The sequence below is a fragment of the Tenebrio molitor genome, chromosome 6, assembly GCF_963966145.1.
Source record: "Tenebrio molitor chromosome 6, icTenMoli1.1, whole genome shotgun sequence".
Lineage (NCBI taxonomy): Eukaryota > Metazoa > Arthropoda > Insecta > Coleoptera > Tenebrionidae > Tenebrio > Tenebrio molitor.
The window spans coordinates 2,523,881-2,546,034 of record NC_091051.1 but is presented as its reverse complement, the minus strand read 5'-3'; the positions used below and the strand labels follow the sequence as shown (position 1 = coordinate 2,546,034).

The 22,154-nt window shown below is 38.6% G+C and overlaps 1 protein-coding gene across 4 annotated transcripts in view; it reads right to left on the bottom strand.

Moving 5' to 3' along the window:
* The window catches only part of eag (ether a go-go), a 28,479-nt gene that overhangs the window by 3,167 nt on the left and 3,158 nt on the right, over positions 1-22,154 (bottom strand). Inside the window, exons 2-7 of one of the 4 annotated variants that reach the window (XM_069049930.1) lie at positions 7,916-8,149; positions 1,510-1,641; positions 1,337-1,464; positions 851-1,246; positions 369-792; positions 118-317 (exon numbers count right to left, since the gene is read on the bottom strand). In XM_069049930.1, the coding sequence (XP_068906031.1) occupies positions 118-317; positions 369-792; positions 851-1,246; positions 1,337-1,464; positions 1,510-1,641; positions 7,916-8,149 (1,514 nt within the window). Of the gene's footprint in view, positions 1-117; positions 793-850; positions 1,247-1,336; positions 1,465-1,509; positions 1,642-7,915; positions 8,150-22,154 lie in introns of all 4 variants that reach the window. The other 3 variants (XM_069049931.1, XM_069049928.1, XM_069049929.1) reach the window with 3 other exon arrangements.

Genomic DNA, 22,154 nt, shown 5'->3' with positions numbered 1-22,154 from the left:
TCGACGAAAATATTTGTCCTGAATGGCAATAAGTAAATCTGCATTTGAACGGCAAACAAGTCGATTGTCCGCGTCAAAAACAGGAAAACAGGAATCGGGGGCGAGGCGCGGCAGTACCTTGTCCTGATCGAGCCCTTTGGTCATGGCCCACGTCGAAACGACATAGTCCATTACTCGCTCCGACAGGGCTTTGGGGACTTCGTGCAGTTTCATGAACTCCCTGACGTTGTTCAGCATGTCGTGGTATTTGGCCGTGGCCGAAGTCATCTGCTGAATTATTGTCGTCACGTGACCGAAGATCGTTGCATAGAGTAGCGCTGAAAAGAAAAAGTTTTGCAAGGGGCGCACCGGTCGCCCCTCCGGCTTACCCGCAATGATCATCATGCAGATCGTGAAAATCCGCTCGTTGTCGGTCTCGGCGGCCACGTTGCCGAACCCCACCGACGTCATGCACGTCATGGTGAAGTAGAGCGCCGTCACGTACATCGTCTTCCTGGAGGGGCCGTTGATCAGCTCGGGCGTGTTGGTGTCGTTGGGCCACACGTACGAGTAGGGACTCTGGGTTATGTTGGCCAGCTTCCACAGCCAGCTGTACTGGACGCCGTTGTCGGCGTCCGACCGGCCTATGGAGTACCAGATGCAGGCCAGCCAGTGGGCCACCAGCATGTAGAAGCACAACAGCAGGATCAGCATGGCGGCGCCGTACTCCAGGTAGCGGTCCAGCTTGCGGACCACGCGGCCCAGCCGCAGCAGGCGCACCACCTTCAAGGCGCTGAAGAGGCTCCCGATGCCCTGAAAACGCCCAGAAAACCTTCACAAAAACTCGGGGGGCAACCGACAGGCAACGTACATCCTCGTCGTGGTCGAAGGCGTTGAAGACGTCGTAAGGCAAGCAGCTCAGCAGATCGATGATGAACCAGCTCTTGAGGTAGTTCATCCGGATGACTTTGGGGTCGGAGACGACTTCTCCCCCGGGTCCCACAAAAGTGGTATGAAAGTTCAAAACGATATCGATGAAGAATATGACGTCGACGATGGAGTCGACCACCAGGAGCGAAACATCTTCGGAAGTTTTATTCTTGAAGGCGACGTTGTACGGTACCATTATCGCCGTGTAAAACGTGAGACACAGAATGATCCAGTCCCAGATGGCCTTGAAAGCGCAGTAATGTAGCAGGATATGGGGCGGAGTCTTGGGCGCTTCCTGACGATACTGGGGCATGATGTCCGCGCTCAAGCTCATCATCTACAGACAAGAACAAAGAGAACAATCCGAGCAGCATGGAAGGAAAACTGGATGAGTGTCGGTTCGTCGATGGGGTACGACATGACTGACTTGTGCCAGATGGGACTGCTTCGTGGTGTCCTTGAGATTGGGCAGGTGCGACGAAAACTGCGAGACCAGGACCGAGCGGCTCCTGGTCACGGATCGGGCCAGCTTGGCGAACTTCGACAGTCCTAAAACTGCATTTGTGTTTGTTTACGTTCGAGGAGGACCTGCAGGCTCACCTCCTTTGGCGTCGTCCGTCTCGATGGGCTGCTTCAAAGCGGTGATGTCGCGGAAGGTCAGCAGGAACAGGACGACCAGGTCCCGCTCGTTCTTGATCGGCGAGATCTGCAGGAGGAGCCATAGCGGTGTTTCTATAAAGAGACGACAAGACATGATCGCTCGCTCCACCTCCGCTCTCGACACAATACAATACTGTATTGCTCTCTGATGATGCTTTAAGCTGCCAAACTATCAAAGCTGTAGTCTACGTTTTAAAACTACTCTATCAACTAGCTGATGTGTGGCTTTTCGTGCTGTGTACAACTTTACGGTTTTAAAAAAAAAACAATCCACATTTCTCCGTCCGAAGCTCGAGCTTCGACAGCTTTCCCGCAAAATCATCTAATCCAACTGGAAACGGATCGAATCCGCGAAATTCGACACGCGTCTGGATTCGCCGAGAGGAAACTTACCGATGCGCACTCTTAGACTAATGCCGGGATCGTTAAATTCCATTATTAAAACTAATTTTGTTTCTCGGTAGCCAGTTCCAGGCTCGCGAAGCACTCCGCGGGGATCAATTAACTAAAAGAAAGCTTCCGACACGCCCAAATTAAAACTTGGACGCTTTTTAATATCAGCTCTACCTCCGTCGAATCAAAAAATTCCAGGACGGACTGGCGGTGTTGTGCTCTTCTATTCTGCACGTGTCGTGTCTCGAACGTCGTAAAAATTTTAACGACGTCAAAATCCTTGATTTATTCTATCCTTCTGTATTTGACGCGATTACGTTAGCGCTACGCTAACTGCAAAATCGATACGTCCACTTTGCAAGAATCGCGCCCCAGCGAAATGGATACGAAGCGGAGACAAACTGATCATTTCGCTCCGAAAAAAAAAATAGATACACGTCGACCTCATCAATTATTTATATCGGCTACACATGTTAATCCGTGCCCTTTTTCACTCGTCGATTCGGTCATAATCGATTTCACCATTTCTATGAAAAATTGCTGAATTGCTGGAAGTGCGAACGTGGAGGCGGCGCCGCAAAACAAACAAAGTTGCTGTTATCGCCACTTTGCCGTTATTTAAGGGTGTATTTTCGTTTTTAATTGTGCTCATTTATTTGCTCTTCAATGGCAAACGCGTTTTGTTCAAGTTGTTTATTCGCAAACACGTTTTGAATCAGAATGAAACAGTTGACTAGATTAAAAACTCTTTTTTTATTTTAAATATCGCAAGATTATGTTCCGAGATGTTCAAGTCAAGTTATCCAAAATATTGCAATTCTATCTTGACAAGATAAGGCGCGCCCCACACGGCAACGTTCCTGTTTATGCGTTCATGACTGTAGAAGTTGAATAATTTTAGATTAAAACTGTGCAAATGCAAGAAATTGTGCCGAAGTGAGTGATTTTTTTAGTAAAAATGATTGAGAATGTCCTTTACGTAATTTCAAAGATTCTATGTCTTAAGGGTACAGAGCCCAAAGTACTTTTTTATTACACAAGATGTCGAAACCTAGAGCCAACAAAATGAAGCGCACCCCACACGGCAAAACTCACTTACAAAGATAGTTATACAGGGTGTCTCAAAATTCGCGAATTCCGAATTCACAGCGTGGTAGGGAAGGCCCCAGTGGAGATCGAAAAATACTTAAAAAAAAACGCTGTTCCTGAAGAAGATATAAGCACTTTAATTTTGTTTAATATACAGGGTGTCTCAGCTAAGACTTTCGAGCCTAATAACTCAGTTAATTTCCAGCGGATTTTTGTGAAATTTAAAATGCAGATATTTTAAACGGTGAAGAATAAAATCCCATTAATGCAATCACCCAAGTCTTAAAAACGTAATTTTTACATGCCTTTTTAAAATGTTGAATCGATTAAGATTTACATAAAAAATTGATCGTCAATAAAAAATGCTGTAGGGAAAAACTCGTCCTTGAAAGACGTCTGGTTTGCAAGAAAAAAAGCAAACAACTGTGTTAAACGTGACTGCAAATACAAAAACGTAGACGCGTATGAAACAAACGCGCAATTTTGCAGAATTTTGGTCATCCCTTTTCGCAGAAGCGCAGGTGACATATTTGACGTTTATCTTGCTAACCTTACAAACACTCACAAAGTTAAAGACAACATGTGGACGTAATTTATTATACTGGATGCTTTAATTCTTCCATAAAAGACTAAAACACGATCGGGATATTTTAGCAAGGTAACTTAGTTCACGTACGCTTCCTGTGTCTTCAAATAAATTGACGACTCTCTTAAACTTACATTTTGTAAAGCCTACATTTGGATAGTGTTCCACGAGAAAACGAACTGAAGTTCTTACGACACTCTCCATAGACAATTTTTTTTTCCTTTTTCAACAATATTGAAATTTCTGCCGCTGTAGTCTATTTTTAGAGTATTTTCAATAAATTTTCACAATTTGACGTTTCTAATAAAGCGCGCCCAATTTTGACAGACTTTAAAGGTGTACAAAATGTTGCTTGGCAATTGATCATCAATTGTTTCATAAGGTAACTGCTCAAATACCTTCAAATTTTACATTAAATTTTTAACGACAAAATCTAATCTTTTCGTTGAATCAGACAAGTGATTTACTTAATTGTTTGTGTAGACACTTATTTTTTAATGTTTAACAATCTAATAATAATCGCGCATAATTTTCGATAAAGGAAACATTTGTTAAAATTACATTTTTTAACTTGAGTTAATTTTATTATTGCTAATTGAACCTTCACGGTCTAAAATATCTGCATTTTAAATTTCATAAAAATCCGTTGGCAAATAACCAAGATCTTAGGCTCGAAAATCTTAGCTGAGACACCCTGTATAGCAGTCCCGATTTTTTTTTATTTCCATATTTGGACTACTGAAGTGAGCCCCTACAACGCTCATAATTCGGAATCGGAATTCGCGAATTTTGAGACACCCTGTATATAATTATTTAAACAATTAATGATAACGGTTAGATCAACAATTGAAAGTTTCTTTTAAATGTTTAAATGCAATAAATGTAATTTTTTCAAATTTACTATCAAATTATTAAATTCTTATTTATTTAAATAAAATTGAATCTTTTAATTCTTTTTGAATAAAATATAATTAATCAACTTAAGCACATACTTTTAATTTATTTTTTTTTGTGTTATTTAATAATATGCCATTTCACCTGACAAAGACTATTTTTATTGTTATTATTTATTACAGCGTAATAAGAAAGAAAGAAAGAACTATTAGCGACCGAAAAAACTTTTTGAAACATCACTTAAGGAATTTTTTCTTTGATACATATTTTATTTTTTTTTTTAATAAAACAAGATCGTGCACGCTCTACACGACAAGATTTACATTCTTGTTCATGTTTCATTACTGCAATACGACTGAATAATTTAAAATGAGGAACAACGCAACCCAAAGTGAGTGGATATATTATTTTACTTTTTATTCATTAAAAAGTTAACAAAATTCCCTGATCCGCCTAATGTTAGAGTGACACTTTTCAACTTTTTGTCAGTATTGCTACTAACTTTTTTATATTTAAAAAAAAAAATCAAACCAAAACGTTAAAGAAACTGTCGAGCTACACAATATAGATTATTATCGTTGTGTAATTAGGAAAAGATGCCGGTTTAAAAATGAAAATAGAACACAAAAGCGAAACGACATCGATCGGAGTGCTAGAAATGTTTTCTTCGTAAAATTATTATTTTCACGTTGTGTATCAGATTTGAATAAAACACACATCAGTCACAAATTTCTCCTTTTACACCTTTTCCAAAGGAGAAAATTAAAGAGTCGGGGGGTTGATGGTGGTAAAAAAAAAAATCCATTCAACCAGAAACTTATGTCGCTTATTAATGTTTAATTCATCGATTCGGGCGACCTCCAGGCAATATTGTCAAAGCACGGTGAATAATAAAAATCTAGGACGAAATGATTAAGTCCCCCTTTCGGCAACCAAAAACAAAACCGAACTTGCACATATCCAACGAAGCGAAAACTGGCGACCAATCGGCAAGTGGGTGATGTCGTGAATTTTTGACGTCCAATTAAGCGCTCCGTCGGACCATGTCATATCAATAAAGCGAACGTTACAAAATCACATTTCCAAAATTCCCTTTTACGACCCAGTTGCATGAACAAACATCCTTTTAAAGGATTAAAACTCGATATAATTTCTCTTTGGGAAAAAACCGCGGTAACGCGCGTGGAGCACGCAACACGCACAGTGACGCGATTTCCTTCGCGATTCCGGAAAAAAACTGCATTTTTATGTTACAAATGATTGAATAATTAAGTGAAATCAAGCGAGTGGCAATAACCGAGGCGTAAAAGCGGCCAAATTGGCCGTCACAAATACGCTTGCAGAATGAAAAAATTAGATTTCGTCCCGGAGGATGAATGGGGGGCGGCGCAGACGTGATGTTTACCCGAGAATCGCCACTTCGAATTGATCATGAATTTTTAAGTCGAGTGTTGATTGACATGCCAGTAACTAGCAAAAATTATTTACAGCATGCTTGAAACGGAGGAGACGCGACTGTCGAATCGTGTCGTGCAGGACCAAGTCCTCGAAGAAGTCGGAGTTCTCGTTTGCAAAAGCGAGAGAGTGAGATAAAAACAAAACGAAAGAACAAAACTCGTCGTAAAGAGGACTGTCACAAAGAAAAGAGGAATCGAAAAAGTTCAAATTCTACAAAGCGTAAATGTTACAGAAGAATTAATAATAGGAAATTTTCATAGCCTGAAAGAAGTGAGAAATTACTAGAACTACATACCTTCTGGAGTGCCTGTAGAAAAAAATAAAAACGAATTTTAATCAGTGCTCTCAACAAGGATCATTTAAACTAACAATTTCAAAAGGAAAGCCGGTCACTTTCAAATTTTCGTCGCCGACAACAGAGCTCTCTGTTTCTTATATTATTCAACGAACGGCTGGTGAATATTAAAGACGTCGTGAATTATTTAGGACGCGGCTCTTTTCGCACACGACTCTGCATTATTCAGCGCAACCTTCAGCTTCTTCGAGAGGGCTCTCGATAATTGTTGGGGCTCGGTCCCGGCGCATCCGCCAGATCTCGACGAATGCATTTACCACCGGATGGACTACCGTTCGCATATCTCGCGCGTGTTTCAACACCACATCAATCTCTCAAATCGATCTGGTCCACATCAAAGATTCAGTCGTGCACGGCTCGACTGCCGGGATTGGGTGAAAGCCCCATCCAAATTGAATTTGCACCAGGACTGAAATCTCTTGCATTCGTGGGAGGCGCGACCCGACAACTTTCTCCGGACCGAGGAGATAACGGCGGAAAACTAAAAAAAGACATTTATAGATTACACCGGAAGCTGCCAACTTTCGCAGTTTCTCAGGTTGCCGCGGAAAGTTCCGATTCCACCAGAACAAACAATCTACATTTCGTCCTGTTGCACCAGACGATTTATCGCCATAACCTAACTTTTGTGACGTACGCGGATTCGAACGGTGCGAAATTGAAACCGGTCGAGCGCGCGAAATTCGAAAATCACCCGTCCCAACTGAACTGAATTGAAGTGAACAAGTAAGAGGCGAGAGGGGAGAAATGAAACGGAAGAAGCAGAGATGAACGGTGGTGGTATTATAGGTTAGTCGGTGAAAAGCGGCGCACAGAATAGTTTCGTTGGATTATTTGGGGGTGTGTTCTGTACACTGCTTTCCAGCGGGTCGCAGATAGTCTAGACGGTTTGGTGATGATCTCCCGACTCGAAAGGTGTTCTGATCATGCAAACGTGTCCATTTTAATTATATAAGCGACTAAACTCTCTCTAAACATGACAACACTCAGCCAGTTGCAACATTTAGTACTAATTCCCATTCAAAATAATTTTATCGTTCAGTTTTGTTAAATTTGAGAAATACTGAAAGCTACATACCTTTGTTTTCTATACAGAACATGCGCGGTGCAGGAGAACGGACCGGGGCAAACACACAGTATAGTTAAGTACAGATAAAAATTTCTTTTTATTTAATTCTACAACTTAATTAACGTTTAACGTAATTAAAAGAGACACATTTCGCGTTGGCCGCATGGTCGTCCAGATCGATACGTATAGTTTATTGTAGGTGAAAAACCAGCGGCGGAGTCGTTTCTTTGTGTCAGAGGTCGCGACAAAGCTTTGGTCCTTTTGCTTTCGGCGGGGCTTTTCCTAATTAATTCCGTTACGAGCGAGATCGCATGTCATGGGTGGTTAATGCGAAACCAAACAAACCCAACTGAAAAACAAACAAACTCTAGCGACTCTCTATCGGGCCAAGTGTCGTCACTGCACTTGTACCATTTCGTATCACTCTTCGTTAACTCGAATCCTGCCATAAATAACGGAAGCACCGACTGTCGCGAGCGACCGAACCAAGCTCGACACTTACTGTTTTTCTTGTAGAGGAGGATCTCGAACTGGTCGTGCAGCTGGTGCTCCAGCACGTGGTCCACCCTGCTGATGGTCTCCTTGTCCGTCAGCTCGCCGAACATGAAGGCGCACCTGCACGACTTCTGCATCACCTCGGCGCGGTTGTAGCCGGAAATCTTGCAGAACGACTCGTTGCAGTACACTATGGGGTAGTCGACTATCTGTGCGTTCGCCAGAAGGAAACTGCTGTCGGCTGCAAATACAAATTCGCAAATTGATCAGTATTGATAGTCCGGGCTGATTGATGCTCGACGGCGATATTTTTCTTCGCCGTCGTGTCGCTTTATTGCGATTTCGACGGACCCCAACGACTAATGGGCGACGCGTGCTAGCCCCGTCACGCATCCTGGTCAAGGATAACCGACGGTTTTCTTCAAATTTCTCCACGACAGTCGTGAAGCTTTATAGGGCGCGATAAACTACAAATCCATAACGCATTTTAAATGCAAAACGAGGTCGCCATTAAAGCTACAATGTCGGGAGCCTCATCGTTTTCACTTAGACGAACCCCGCCGCACAATAACAATACTCTTCTATCAAAGCTGCCCCCGATACAGGTGCTTCTGCATAATACAGTACTGCAGATGTTGATTACCCAGAACAGTAGCGTCGCGTGCACGATTCTCGACTTATCACAGCAGAAATCATGTCGAAGAATAAAGACCCCATTCGCTGTTGTGGCATTTTTTGCTTCACAATTAAAATAAGAAAATTTGCGCAAATGACATTTGTGACACATCACAAACGTCACTTTTGACATTTGACGCTAATACCGCCGGCTCGTGGGCATAAATAAGAGAAAATGAGCGTTACCTTTGAAGTGGAGGGTAGTTAGGGGGAAAATGCGGTTTAATAAACTTAATCCCGAGAACTGAGATTATTAGAATACAAATGAACATTTCGAGGGGATGGAGTCGTTACGACTCTAGTGAGCGCTGCATAACTGTCGTTCGTGGCATTAAGCCCAGAATTTATCGTTAATTATCGATTTCGAACCCAAACGGTACAAATGTTTCATTGGAAAGTTGAACGAGCTGGGCCAAAGACCGGAGAATGTCGTTAAAAAATCAAAAAACTTGAAACCCCGCAACAGATGTCACTCTTGACGTTTGACAAATTACAGATGTCGCTGTTGACATTTAACGCTATTAACGTCGGTTTAGCGCTCGCATGGAGATATAAATCAAAGAAAATGAGTTTTACCTTTTGGAAATGCAGATAATCGGGGGGGAAATGTACGTTCGCGGGTTTAATCAGTTAAATCGAGATTACTGGAGGTGATCGTTGCAGTTCAAGTGAGCGCTGCAATCATGTCGAACGTTAAAGTTGAATTTATCGGTTGTAATAGCTTCCCAGCTGCTCAAATCGATAACTGTTACAACAAACACTTGATTAAATTCGTTACAATGACAGCTAATTGCGGGGTTATTAAAATGGTTTGTAATAATATTGTAGTGGTGTGCCTATAATACAGTCCTTTTTTTTAACAATTGTCAATGTCAAAATTTCCTCAAAGACCAGGCTGTACCGCCCTAAAACCTCTCGTTTGGGAACATCTGTATCATAAAATCTCCCTAGATCAGAAAAGTTTCAGGTGTAAGCAAATTTTATACCAAAAGGCAATAAATAAAGACGATAATGACCCTGAAAACTGCAACCGAACATATTCAGTAGTGCAAGCGCCTTTACAATTGACATTTTACGTTGCCAATCTAATAACCATCAAATAACTAGTAGCTCGTACCAACATGACAACACTTTGACAATTGTTTTAAAGAAAAAATGGACTTTACACGATGCACTTATAGTATGTTAAAAATTGTTGGTTGCCTAAACACGAGGAGCTTCCAAATGATAATAACAAATTGGAGTAATAATTAATGTCGTGCAGAAGTCCACAGACCATCAACAGAATTAAGACTTTCAAAACCCGTATAAAACATGGGAGACACTGACAACACTAGCGCTGCTCTAGCGTTAGGCCAAACTAAATTACCGAATTTACTCCTTAATCCGATCGGGAATTTCCGTTTAAAAAGAAGGTTGATTTGAATATTAATTAGTAATGTCATCAGTAATTTTGAATTTTCTAATTTCTGTCAAGGTTTAGTCAATAAATTGTATAAATTGTTCTACAAAATAAATTACTCCAAACCAGTACCTTGAGATAATTTTTTGTTATCTTTTTATTTGGTAAGTTATCTTTTTCTTTTTGAAAAAGTACGAAATATGGTTTTTCAGATCGCAATTTTTATTTTATTTATTTGGATATGGGAAAAATTTAACATAAATGCTTTGTAAACAAGATCGGCGATAAAAAATAAACATTTTAAATATCCAAAATTAGAAGAACAAAGGAAACTATGGATAGAAGCTTTAGGTAAATGTTGCACCACCCTTCAAAACAGATAAAGCCTTTATTTGCGAGAAACATTTTAGCAACAATTTCTTTGCTCAAAAAACAAAACTCCATAAATACGCCCTGCCGTCGATTTTTCTTCGTGAAGACAAACAAACTTCAATAAATAATGTTAGACCAGCTGAACAAATTGAAAATTCTACGATTACTGAAAATCCCACTGTAGAGAATCTAATCCTTCCTGTTATGCCCAAGGCCCAAAATAGACACCCAACAAAATCTTCTAGTGTGTTGCAAATACATACTTGAATGCAAGAAAGTTAGTAGTCGTACTTCAAAAGGTAGAAACATTTATTATATGGACCGATATCAGCGAAAAACAATTTCAAAATTAAAAAATCTTTTGCACGATTCTAAAATTATCTCCAGAAATTTTAGAAGTTAACGCAAAATCAAATTATTGAACTAAATCCACCCTTCAATTCAGTTTCACTCGCCTTAAACTAGCCCACTCATGCCCAAAAAATCCCAATTTACACACAAACTCGTTTAATGAACTACTAATTTGTTGTATATGTTAGAATTTGTATTAAAATGTTTAATACTTATTTAGTCGTTTCTATTTTTTTTAAATAAGTATCAATTTAAATCAAATTGAAAAAAAAAATAGGCAACTAGGTATAGAGAAAGTCAGATTATGCAACTTGTTATACATTAGTTTGGCCTAACGCTCGGGCAGCGCCACTTGAGCGTGTCTCCGAAAATGTAATCCCACTTGACAGTCTTACTATAGTTTAATTGTCTGTGCAGAAGTCTGTATTGAAGAAAACTCTTTTGCTGCTTTAACTAATTCGACACATTCTAATCTACACATTACACAAATTAAAAACAATGAAAACGGGAGAGTGATAAGTGCGCACTATCAAATGTCAAATTTACAAATCCAGAGGAGTCGGCAAATCAACGTATTTGTACCGTGAGATCATTTAAATTTATAATTAAAGTAGGTTATGACGTTTAAATTAGATCGGCAACAGTGTTGTGTTGTTTTAATTTAAAAGAAATGAAGCACTAGAAAATTCAAATAACGAGTGACTATTAAAATTTTCACGTAGGGTTGGCTATGGATCATTCTTTGTTTTCCGTTGCACCTTAGACACTGACAAGTTTGACATTTCAGTAAATGTTTTTTCTCTTAATTTGGCGTTTTATTTGACATTTGTCGTTCGTTGTTGCGTGTGGCTAAAGTAACAGAAAAAATAAAAACGCGTTCAAAGCCGACTCCAAGTGAAAATTTTAATAGTCAATTTTATTGACAACCATAGAAAATGTTACAGATACAACTGTTAACTCGCCGTTTCATATTTTGTATTGAATTTTGAAGCGTCAATTTGACAATTCAAATCAAGTTGTCAACAATGTTGCCAATCTAATTTAAAGTCATAGCCTACTTTAATTATAAATTTAAATGATCCCTCCGTAATAAATCTTTACAAGACATTGCGATGTTCTATTATTATTGTTGGATAGTGTTAGAGTTATCGTGTTTTGCTGTTTTTCTTGTACAGCTCGAAATTGGTAAGTTCAAAAACGTATTGCCTTAGAGAGTCCTATGCGATCTTGGGTGGGACAAACTTTCCTCAAATCTGTTACAAATATTTCCAACCCCTCCAAGGCCGACTGAGCCCTAACCCCACTTTTTCAACAAAGAACCGACACTTTACACGTTACAAAAGTTTGAATAATTAGTAAAATGTCTCGGACATGATTTATTTGTGCGGTGATTATCGCAACGTATAAGCCGTGTGTCGAAAAATGTCTTATCTGGAAGGCCCCACCGTGTTTCGCCGTATCAGCGTTATGCTAATTGAAATTTAAATTCTAATCTGTTGCCGAGCTTATGTTATCAGCCCTTTCGGCTATTAACTCCTTAAAATCCTTCTCGGGTAAAAAATGCTCAGCTCGGAGATGCCGGCTAACCACGAAATAATTCACGTGCTCTGTGTGTACAAAACATTCTCACGAAATTCGCACGGGGGGAAAAAATCTCGGCCCCCGTGTTCCGGTATAATTAGAATATCCAACTTTCCGAAAGTAATTAGCGCGACAAAGGTCGCCCCGTAATAAGCAGCGGCGAGGTTTCGGCGTCAAACGCGATTTACCGAAAAATTCACAAATTAATAAGCTGTCTAGGATTCGAGCCGGTCAAAAGCGACCTTTCTCTTGTTTAGATGGAAAATCTAATTAAGCTTCTCGGGGGCGGCTGAATTTTTCAAACAAATGCCAAGAACGGAACTGATGCACTACCAGAACCACTCACTGCATCTAAATATTGCAAAGAAAATTTTCTCGCTTCCTTTGAAGTATTGCAATGAACGCGCCTTCCCCGCGGCCACCCATCCAAATACCGCCCGCGCCCTGTCTTGCTCCACCCCATTTTCTTTATCGTTAACATTACTAATCGGCGTGCCCTTCCGAGTCATCGGGTCGACCTTCGAGATTACTTATCGACCGAATCTGATTTGCCTACACTCCTTGTTTTATCGACGAAGGAAGAAAAATTAATAGAGAAGCATTCAACGAACCGTGCCCCCTTTCGCAGAAGTTTATTTTTACGAGCCCGAGCGTGGCGTTTGAAATTTTCTTGTCCACCCACACCGGAGAAAAGTGCGTCGAGTGAAGGAAAATCGCCGCGAATCGATACGTTTGCAGTGAATATTCCGGGGCGTACCCGAATATTGTCGTGTGATTCTCCCGCGGAACGGATTAAGAAAAATCCCCAAGCACAATATTAGCCGATTGCATTTTATCGCGCTGCCGATTTCTCAGATAAGGCGAGCTTTCCTGGGCCGAGCGGAAGTCGAATTCTAAAGATAACGCAAAGCTCGACCTTGGTGGAGGCACGTAAGGTCGACCGACTCGATTGCACTCTATTAGTCGGTGTCTTCGGAACTTTTTTAGGCCTGAGTATGTTTCCACCAGCGCGATTTTGTATTTTGTCGATGCGAGTCGTTGCAAGCCAGTCCGGTATCGATTCGTTAAAAGCTCGACCGGAGGGATAGTTCGGGACGTCGCTCTCCCAAATGCGAAATTTTAATTTCCGTCGCTCCATTGTGTTACCTGTTGAGACGCGTCTCGACTTCTTTGTGCCGATACTAATTGAGCCCGGAAGGTCTGCGACTGATGGCGCGCTTTATCCAAAGCTGAATTATGAAACGTGGCGTTTCGGGGGGATCGTTTTCAGTCATCCCCCGAAATTAACGAGCCCCTAATAAATTTCGCCGATACCGGGATTGTCTCGTCTGCACCAACACAAAGTTGGCGTGTTTGCCGTAAGAATCAAATTTATTATATTAGTCGTCGTCGTCCTTCTCCCTCGCTCTTCGTCCTGGCGATTCGATTTGCATCGGCTATATTTTCATTGGCCACGGGGGCCGTTAAAAAGCCTAAATAAATTATCGGAGGAATAGTCGCGGCTTAATTAAACCGCCAGGTTTGTTATTTTTGTGACACGTCCCGGGAGAACATGACGCCCCTTTATCAAACACACCGCAATTTACTACCCCAATAAAATTTCGACGATCTACCCCTTCGAATAGTTTTCGTTTGGGGGGGTGAACTTTTCGGTAATGAAGCAGTCGACGGTATCGTGACGCGGTATCATGAATATTAATTTATTCGGCTGCATTCGGCTTGTACACTCCTGACTCGTTTTAAAAAGATTGCTTATCTAATAAATTATTCGTGGAAAATACGTAGTTGTCGTTTTTCTGCCTGAAATGTTAGACTAAGTGTGCGGATTGTTGTGGGCGTAATGGACAAATAATACAAAGGAACGGTTCGATATTCCACTGCGCGATTAGAAAATGCCATAATGTAGGTTTTATCGGGTGGAATCGAGATCGTTTGTCAAGCAAAAAAATTTCTACACCGAAGAAAAGAACAATGGTTTCGAACAATTTCATAACGTCGTGCAAGTAGTACCTGCTTTTGTTTTTTGTTTTGTTCTTGAAATGTCTGCTGGTAAAAAAGAAATAAAAGAAGCATAGGAACAGGTGGTGTTGAAAACAATTTGGAAGGGAAGAAATGATTATGAAACAGTTGTTCTGCAAGAAAGGCGACTCCAATCAATTTGGCTAGAAAGAACTAAACAAGAACACGGTGAGAGGAGAAAGTTGTAGACATTATCTAAGGGCCCGATTTCAGTCATGGTTTGCAAATAGGTGGTGCAGCGCAAATGTGTAGCTATCTTTGTCCTACACATTAATTATCAATATGCGTCATCTTTCTCTCTTGCACCGTTACCATGACAACAACAAGTGCGACCGTCGCAAGTCAACTTGAAATCGGTCTCTTAGATACTTCTAGTTCTGGATTGCTAGATGGTCTTGACACGTGTTACAAAGTGTATTTCAAAAGTGATGGTGCGTTCCACTGACAAGTGTCGAGCTGGAAAGTCTGCAGAAGTGCTTCAAAGAACAATTATGACGTTTGTAGTTTGTAAAAAATTGTAGGTAGAAAAACGTGGAAGACAGAAGAACGTCAAAAGAGTAAAAGCAGACACAAGTCTAAGATGAGCGCAAAAGAAAGCTTTAGTGTTGTTAGATTTGGAAGAAGATAGAAAAGAAAAAAAAAAGATACAAAACAGTATGCGAATGAAGATTTTCTTCTTCAGATGCAAGATACAGGGTGTTATTGAAAGTTGTACAGATATTCTCGGAAAAAATATCTAAAAATTCTGTCAAAAAATAAAATGACATTTATTTTTTGAGCTACAATTTTTTTAATTGCTTTTAGTCTTCTACGTTGTCCTACAACCTCGTAGGTAAAATTTCGGCACATTTTAAAAATACACCCTGTATATCATGTTTTATAAAATGTACGCCATTTTTTAATTACTCACAAAGTTCTTCTGACGCCAAGAAAAATTCAGATGATGAAATTTTCGTATAGAATTTGCAGAGCTTTGAGAAATCTGTGCAAGTGTGCAAATGAAGAAATAGAATCTCTTTGTTCAGATGATGAAGAAAATTCATCAATCGGTGAAAAATCTTTATATCAGAGATTCCTAGAACTCTAAAGACACCAAAAGATTTTTAAAAGTTTTTCTGGCTTCTATAAAAATCCAAGTGATAAGATTCATTTATACAGGGTGTCGCAAAATTAACGTATTCCAAGTCGGGGATCTTGTAGGGAAAAATCTCAGGAATCTCGAAAAAATAAAATAAAAATACGGGGGGGGTCTTTACAAAGATATATGGGTCTGAAGGTTCAAAATTTTTATCATGTTTTCTTCAAATAAAAAATATAAATGGTTGAAGATGATTATGTAAAATATTAAAATATAAATGAAAAGATACATATTTCTTGAAAAAACAGCTTTATCTCGGAAAAATAAGTTTTATTTTTCCAATTTTTGTTCAAAAGGGAAGTACAACATAGCTAGAATATTAACCAGGTACTTTTGAACAAATATTGGCAACTTTGATATTTTTTTCAAAATGACAGCAATTTTTTTTTTAACATTTTTACTTGGTCAACAGGATGTCCCCTACTAAGCCCCGAACTCGGAATACGATAATTTTGCAACACCCTGTAGAATTTACAGATCTTTCAAGAGAAGAATTTTAATGAATCATATAAAAAACCAAAAATCTCTCTTTTTGAAATGCTCTTTTGACTTTTAAATTCTTTGTAAAGTTTCTAGACTCATCAAGAAACCAGAAACTTCGTAAAATGTGAAAATCTGTATAAGCAAATGACGAAAAAGCTTCTGTTGGTCCAGACAAGAATCTTCAAATGATGAAGAACCTCAAAAGACGAAAAATATTCATATGCCAGAGATTTCTAGAACTCTACAGATACTGAACGATGTTTAACTTTTTTTACCCTCACAAGTCTGCACTTGCGACGAAAAAAGGTGAAATATGAAAACTCTGCAAATAAAAAAAAGAAGAAGTTGTGGCCCTGTCGATGAAGAAATTGAAAACGATGAAAAAAACCTTCATATGCAAATAATTCGTAAGTTTCTGCACTGAAAGATTTTTGAAATATGTATGTACATATTAGGCATTCACGATCTTTTTGGGACCGAGTTGGCTGTGATTTTTTCTTTTCATGTTGGACTAACTGACACAGTGATGCAACGGATGCAATTTTTTTTTCTGTCAGTGTCTGTTCGACATTTTCTTGCCACCGGATTGCCAGATTTATTATTTTAATATTCGTAAGAAACTAAATGAAGTATGTAAAAATAATTTAAATTTCCGTCAAAGGAACAGTCAAAATTGCCAAAATAATTTTATACGATAAAAAATTTCTATTAAACGATTTAATTTAATTTAAAAAGGACAGATCAGATTTAAGAGATCCGGCAACAATGTACCTATTCAGAAAATACAACCCTAAACTGAAAACAACCTAACCTAACACAAAAAGTGTCAATTTCCTTTAGGGAATTTAGTTATTACCGAGGTCCTGCCAACAAAATCACTATATGGTCATAGCCAACTCGGTCCCAAAAAGATCGTGAATGCCTTATATTTACAATTTTTTTCTGCCACCGAAAAAATTTCAAATGATTGCGATTCTTTCGTTGAGGTTGTCGATATTTTAATTCTGCACAAGAGCTACTACAAAATGTTTGATGTATGCAGTGATTGGAAAACATTTGTTACTTTATGTAATTTAGGTATTAAAATAAATTTTCCCCGGTATTGGTAGCCAGAATGTTGTTAAAAAGGAAAAAAAAACATCAGAAGATTATGCAATGGAAAATAAATGGTAAATAACACTGTTGCCGAGGGTCGCTAATGGCAATAAAAATAATTGTACCGGATTAAGCTCTTAATTGGAAAAGTTATGCCGAAGCCGCAGAATGCTCCTTTATCGATTACCACCCCCTCCCCGTCAAAATCCACCATCGCCCCTAATTGAAACGCATCTACCCATTATCTAGGTCAACCAACATCTTGATTTGTTTAAAACCTCTCCCGTTCATTTATTCCCGCAGCTAATCAAACTCCGCCGCTACAAACCGAAACCGCCACCGTCCAGTTTAATTGCCCATCAAAACCGGAAAAAACCATCCGACACAATAACAAATTCCATCAGCAGCGGCGGCGGCGTTGCTGCGCCGATAAATAATTATTTTTCGCATGCCACGTAAATAAAGAGAAACTGGAGCGGAGTTAAAAATAGAAACGACCTACAAGTCGAGAGGGTTGCGGAAAGAGACGGGACGACACGAAGGAGGTCGTTGACAGGACGCCTCGGCCGAAAATAGAACGCCGGGGGTTATATTTATATTAGGGATGCACGTTGCAAGTCGACGTTACGCAAATCAAATATTTATGGTGGTTGAAAAGTAGCGCACGGGGTGGATGATCGAGGGCACGATTGATTATCGACAATAATGCATCCAGGGAGAAGGGGGGAATGCACACGACTTACGTAATGAAAGGGGTGGAGTGGGGAGGATCAATCGAGTGAAGGGTGGACACAACAACTCGAATTGTCATTGAACAATTTTGGTGGAGGCGCCGGGACACGACACCCCCATTATTTATACAGGACGTTGCAAAAAGCCACCCCGATCGTTTGCAGTATTGATCGACGGCGCTTAATCTAATTACCTTGACTCAGATAATGACGATGTCCGATTAGTGGCACGCGAAATATGCATAAAATTAACTGGAAAAACAAGTTTTTTATCCGAACACTCGAAACTCGTTGTCACCCTATCCCCATCGTTCGTGTTTTGGAAAAGCAGAAGGGGCGAATAACTCGGTGTCGGTTTGCGTAGAGCGGCACGCGGGAAACCGCGAGATGCGATGCACCAAGCCGCACAAACTATTAAGCGCGTACCACGAAGCGGGGGTCGAAATTATATGTATTTACCTTGTGCGATCGCTAAATTACTTTCGATAACATCTTGATCATCCGTGAATTAATCAAGACGAAGAACGATCCGCGATCGATCTAATTTAATTTAAACGAGATCGACGATAATGAAGGGTGGTTTCAATAATTGACGAGGAAAAATGTTTCGACACATTTGTGGTTCAGAGTGTCTTTTTATTTTTAGTCTCGGTCGCAATTGATGCGTTTTAATTGGAAATTGGAATGTGCTCTGCGTGGGAGAACCACTTCAGATGAGATGAAAAAATAACAAAAGAACAAAAACACCGTGAAAATTCTTTTTTATTTTTTTATCTATCTCGTTACCGCACTTCGTCTGCGTTTTCGGTGAAAGAAGATTATATTTTAAAATAATTAAAAAAATGAAAGGGTTGGCAATGGTTTGCGGCGGTTGAAGTCACAATGTTGGACGCACTCAAGTGTTGAGGGTTATTTTGTGGACTTGAGGAGTTTAATTAAACAATTAATAACATAAATTGGATAAAAATTTCATCACAGGTAAATTCGGGTAAAATTATTTCTTAACGAGAAACTGCTTTTTCTAGACTTTGCGGTGACCAATTATAAAAATGGTGGATGCGCCGGAAAAGTTTGAATTTTTTTTTTTTTTAAATATCGGATGTTTGATAAAGAACGAGATGAAAAAAACTGTAGCGAAGAAAATTGGTGGATGCGTCGAGGAAAGTACAAATTGAATGTGTTAATGTTTTTAAGACTTTGCCCAAACGAACACGAAAAACGTTATTCAATATTCGGCCTGTTTGCATCACTCGGCTAACGCCTCGTGCTTCAAACTTCGGCCTCATACCTGAAAAGTGATCTGACAACGCTACTCATATGAACATAACTATTTCATTTCATCTAGAAAAAATTGACCGTGAATAAAATAATGAATTAAGCAACGAGAAGTAAAAAGTTGTTAGGTTCCTAATCGCTTTCCATTGTTTTTTCTTAACTGCAACTGAAAAAAAGCGATAAAATAGTGTTAATTTTCAGTTGTCGTCTTGCCGTTGTCGGTGTCGGTTGTGTGAATCTGCGGAAGCAATATCGAGTACTCAACATTCGTACAATTGTGAGAAAAGTTCGGCATCTCCGAGGCCCATGGATCTTATAAACGCCAAAGAGAACATCGTGGTGTACAACATCCTCGTCGTGTTGAGACTTGCACGTCAGCATAACATTTCACACAGTACTATTTGGCGAATATTAAAGATGCAACAATTATATCCGTACCATGTGCAAAAAGTTCAGTCTAGTGATTTACCACGTAGATAGGAATTTTGCGAATAGATTTTAGCACAAGACAACGTTGAATCAAACTTTTTAAATAATGTGATATACTCGAGAAGGTGTGTTTTTTTTATAACAATAGGGAAGCACTTGAACAAATACCTGCAATAATAATTAGAAAACGTGCTCAATGTTGTATCAAAAGTGGTGGTGGGCATTTTGAACATTGTTTTCTATAACAGATGTTAAAGTGTGCTTTTATCTTCCAAATCAACAGGTCAAGCAGCATTTTTACTGCAAAGGTAGATAAAGTGCTACTTTAACAGCAAGGGTAGATAAAGTAATTTTTTTTTATTACCCTAACAACGCTCATACTAGCGAGATTTTAAACCTGACACGATTAGTAATGATTTAAAAAAAATGTTTTAATAATAAAATACAAATGCTATAAAAAAAGATAGAATATTATACGACAATAAAATTAAATTATCTTCTCGAGTGTAATTAGCGTCTCGACGTTAAACAACGCTCTCGAAGATAAAATATAATTGCATCGTCTTGTATAATAAATAACTATTATGATAAGAATCGTTGGACTGTTTTTTATTTGGAGCTACCAAGAATTAAAAATTATTTTCATTTGGTTTCGTAATAAAGTGTGTAAATACTAAATAAATCCATGTTTTCACTTTTACTTACGTTCATTTTTTGTGGGTTCATTCTTTTTATTAGACACAGTAATGCTTTCATGGACGCGTACCTCAATTTCTGCAAAATTTTAGATGATTTTTAAAACGCTTCAGGGTATTTTTTCCCCAAAAAGTTACTAAAATTTAACTTAAAATTATTATACCATTTCTGATACACCCGGTTTGTATTTATTTACAATGAAATAAATTTTGTATGTTCGTTTTATAATAATTACAAATTTTCGCTTGCACAAAAAAATCTTGGCCGCGAAATCCTTAAACATCCTCGAGATTGTCTTACCTCGGCCACAAGCGGCCTCGGCGACAATTTTTCTCTCGATACGTTAAAGAAAGATTTCGTGGCCTTGATATAGGTACAAATAACTACATATTTGGTTTTTTGGTATCATAAGTAAGTCTTTGTGAATCTAAAAGTAGTGTCACAAAAGAACTTTTTGTGAAACTGTTTTGGTTTTTTTTTTTTTTAATACGTATTACGTTGGTATTGCTGTAATAGCACGCTGCCCAAGGTCCGGCATCTCTAGCGAGCTATTTTTTTTCTACTCCTATGTTTAAAACGCCATTTACCGCATCTGTTTTCATGACGTTAAGTGATCTTTTAAATACACCTTGACAAGCTGTGACTTTGCGCGCTTTAGTCACGAGGTGAAGTTAGCAACGGGCTTTTTAGTCACGCCCATAGCAAAAATCATGTGACACTCAAAATGAAGTTAGTTGTCACTTGTCAATTGACGTTTATCAGCTTCGAATTTTATGTTTAAATTAACGTTGAATAAGGAAGTTACGTGTTATATTTGCATTGTTCATTTGGTTGTAGAAGTATATTATGCAACTCGTTTATAAACTTCTCTAGACACTCGTTTATTGAACACTCGCTCCGCTCGTGCCTCATAAAACTGATGTCTAAAGTGCCGTTTATAAATCTTGTTGCACAATATTCTACAATATCGGGCCTTCAGAGAAATATATATTTAGATTTTAGAGTAGGCGTAGCCGACATTCTAATTCTGTTAACAGTGTAAAGTAATTTTTGTAGGTAACCAACTATTCTCCGGAGTTACACAGGTTACATAGTAAGCTTTTTCCCAATTTCATATTGTCATATTCCGTGGAGGGGGAATAGGGAGAATGCACTACAAATATTAAAAATATTTTCTAACCTAATTTTATTTCTTTAAAATGTCATTTTCTACGCTGGAAAAATGTTGCAAACAATTGAATTTCCATAGGTTACTCTAAATATAAATTTATTTGAAGGCCCGTTACATGTTGGTTAAATAAAACGTAGAAATTCCACTTTACAGGTTGTTCTCTGGTAAATTTAATCAAGCAAACTTTTTTCGCTACTTATTGTGAAATTTTTAATTTAGTAAAATAATATTTTCTCGTTTATTTAACCAAAAACAGTATTACCCAAAAGGCAAACAACAAAACAAAGAAATTATTTAAAAAATGGTGGGTGCGCTAGGACCTTCTGTAGTCAAAACATAAGGAAAATCTTCTTTTTCTAATATTTATTTTAAAATTAGTTCGGCGATAAAAGTGGCGATGCGCGGGAATAAATCCTGATTCGATGCTTTGATATTCTTGTTGTTTGACAAACTAGATATAATCTAGAAATGACTTTTTATAGATTTTATGGTGATAATAAACATAAAATCACGATATAATAAAAATAAATAAAGGAAATAACAATCGTAAATATTTCAACGCCTCTCTTGCTTAACAACTTGGATGGTTTTTTACCACAATTTTTTTTTATATCTATTGAGTAATATTAAAAGGAAACTAACGTAGATCCTATTAAAATATTCAGATGCAAATAATGTATACGATTACGATTCCAGTACAGAATTTTAATATCTTCAAGATTCTGAAAAGAAGAATTTTTGTGAAAACCAACATTTCATATTTTTTAATATCTGTCTTGTTGAAATTTGCCTGTTTGTTTGTCTTGGAACAGTGTTTTTTTGTGGAAA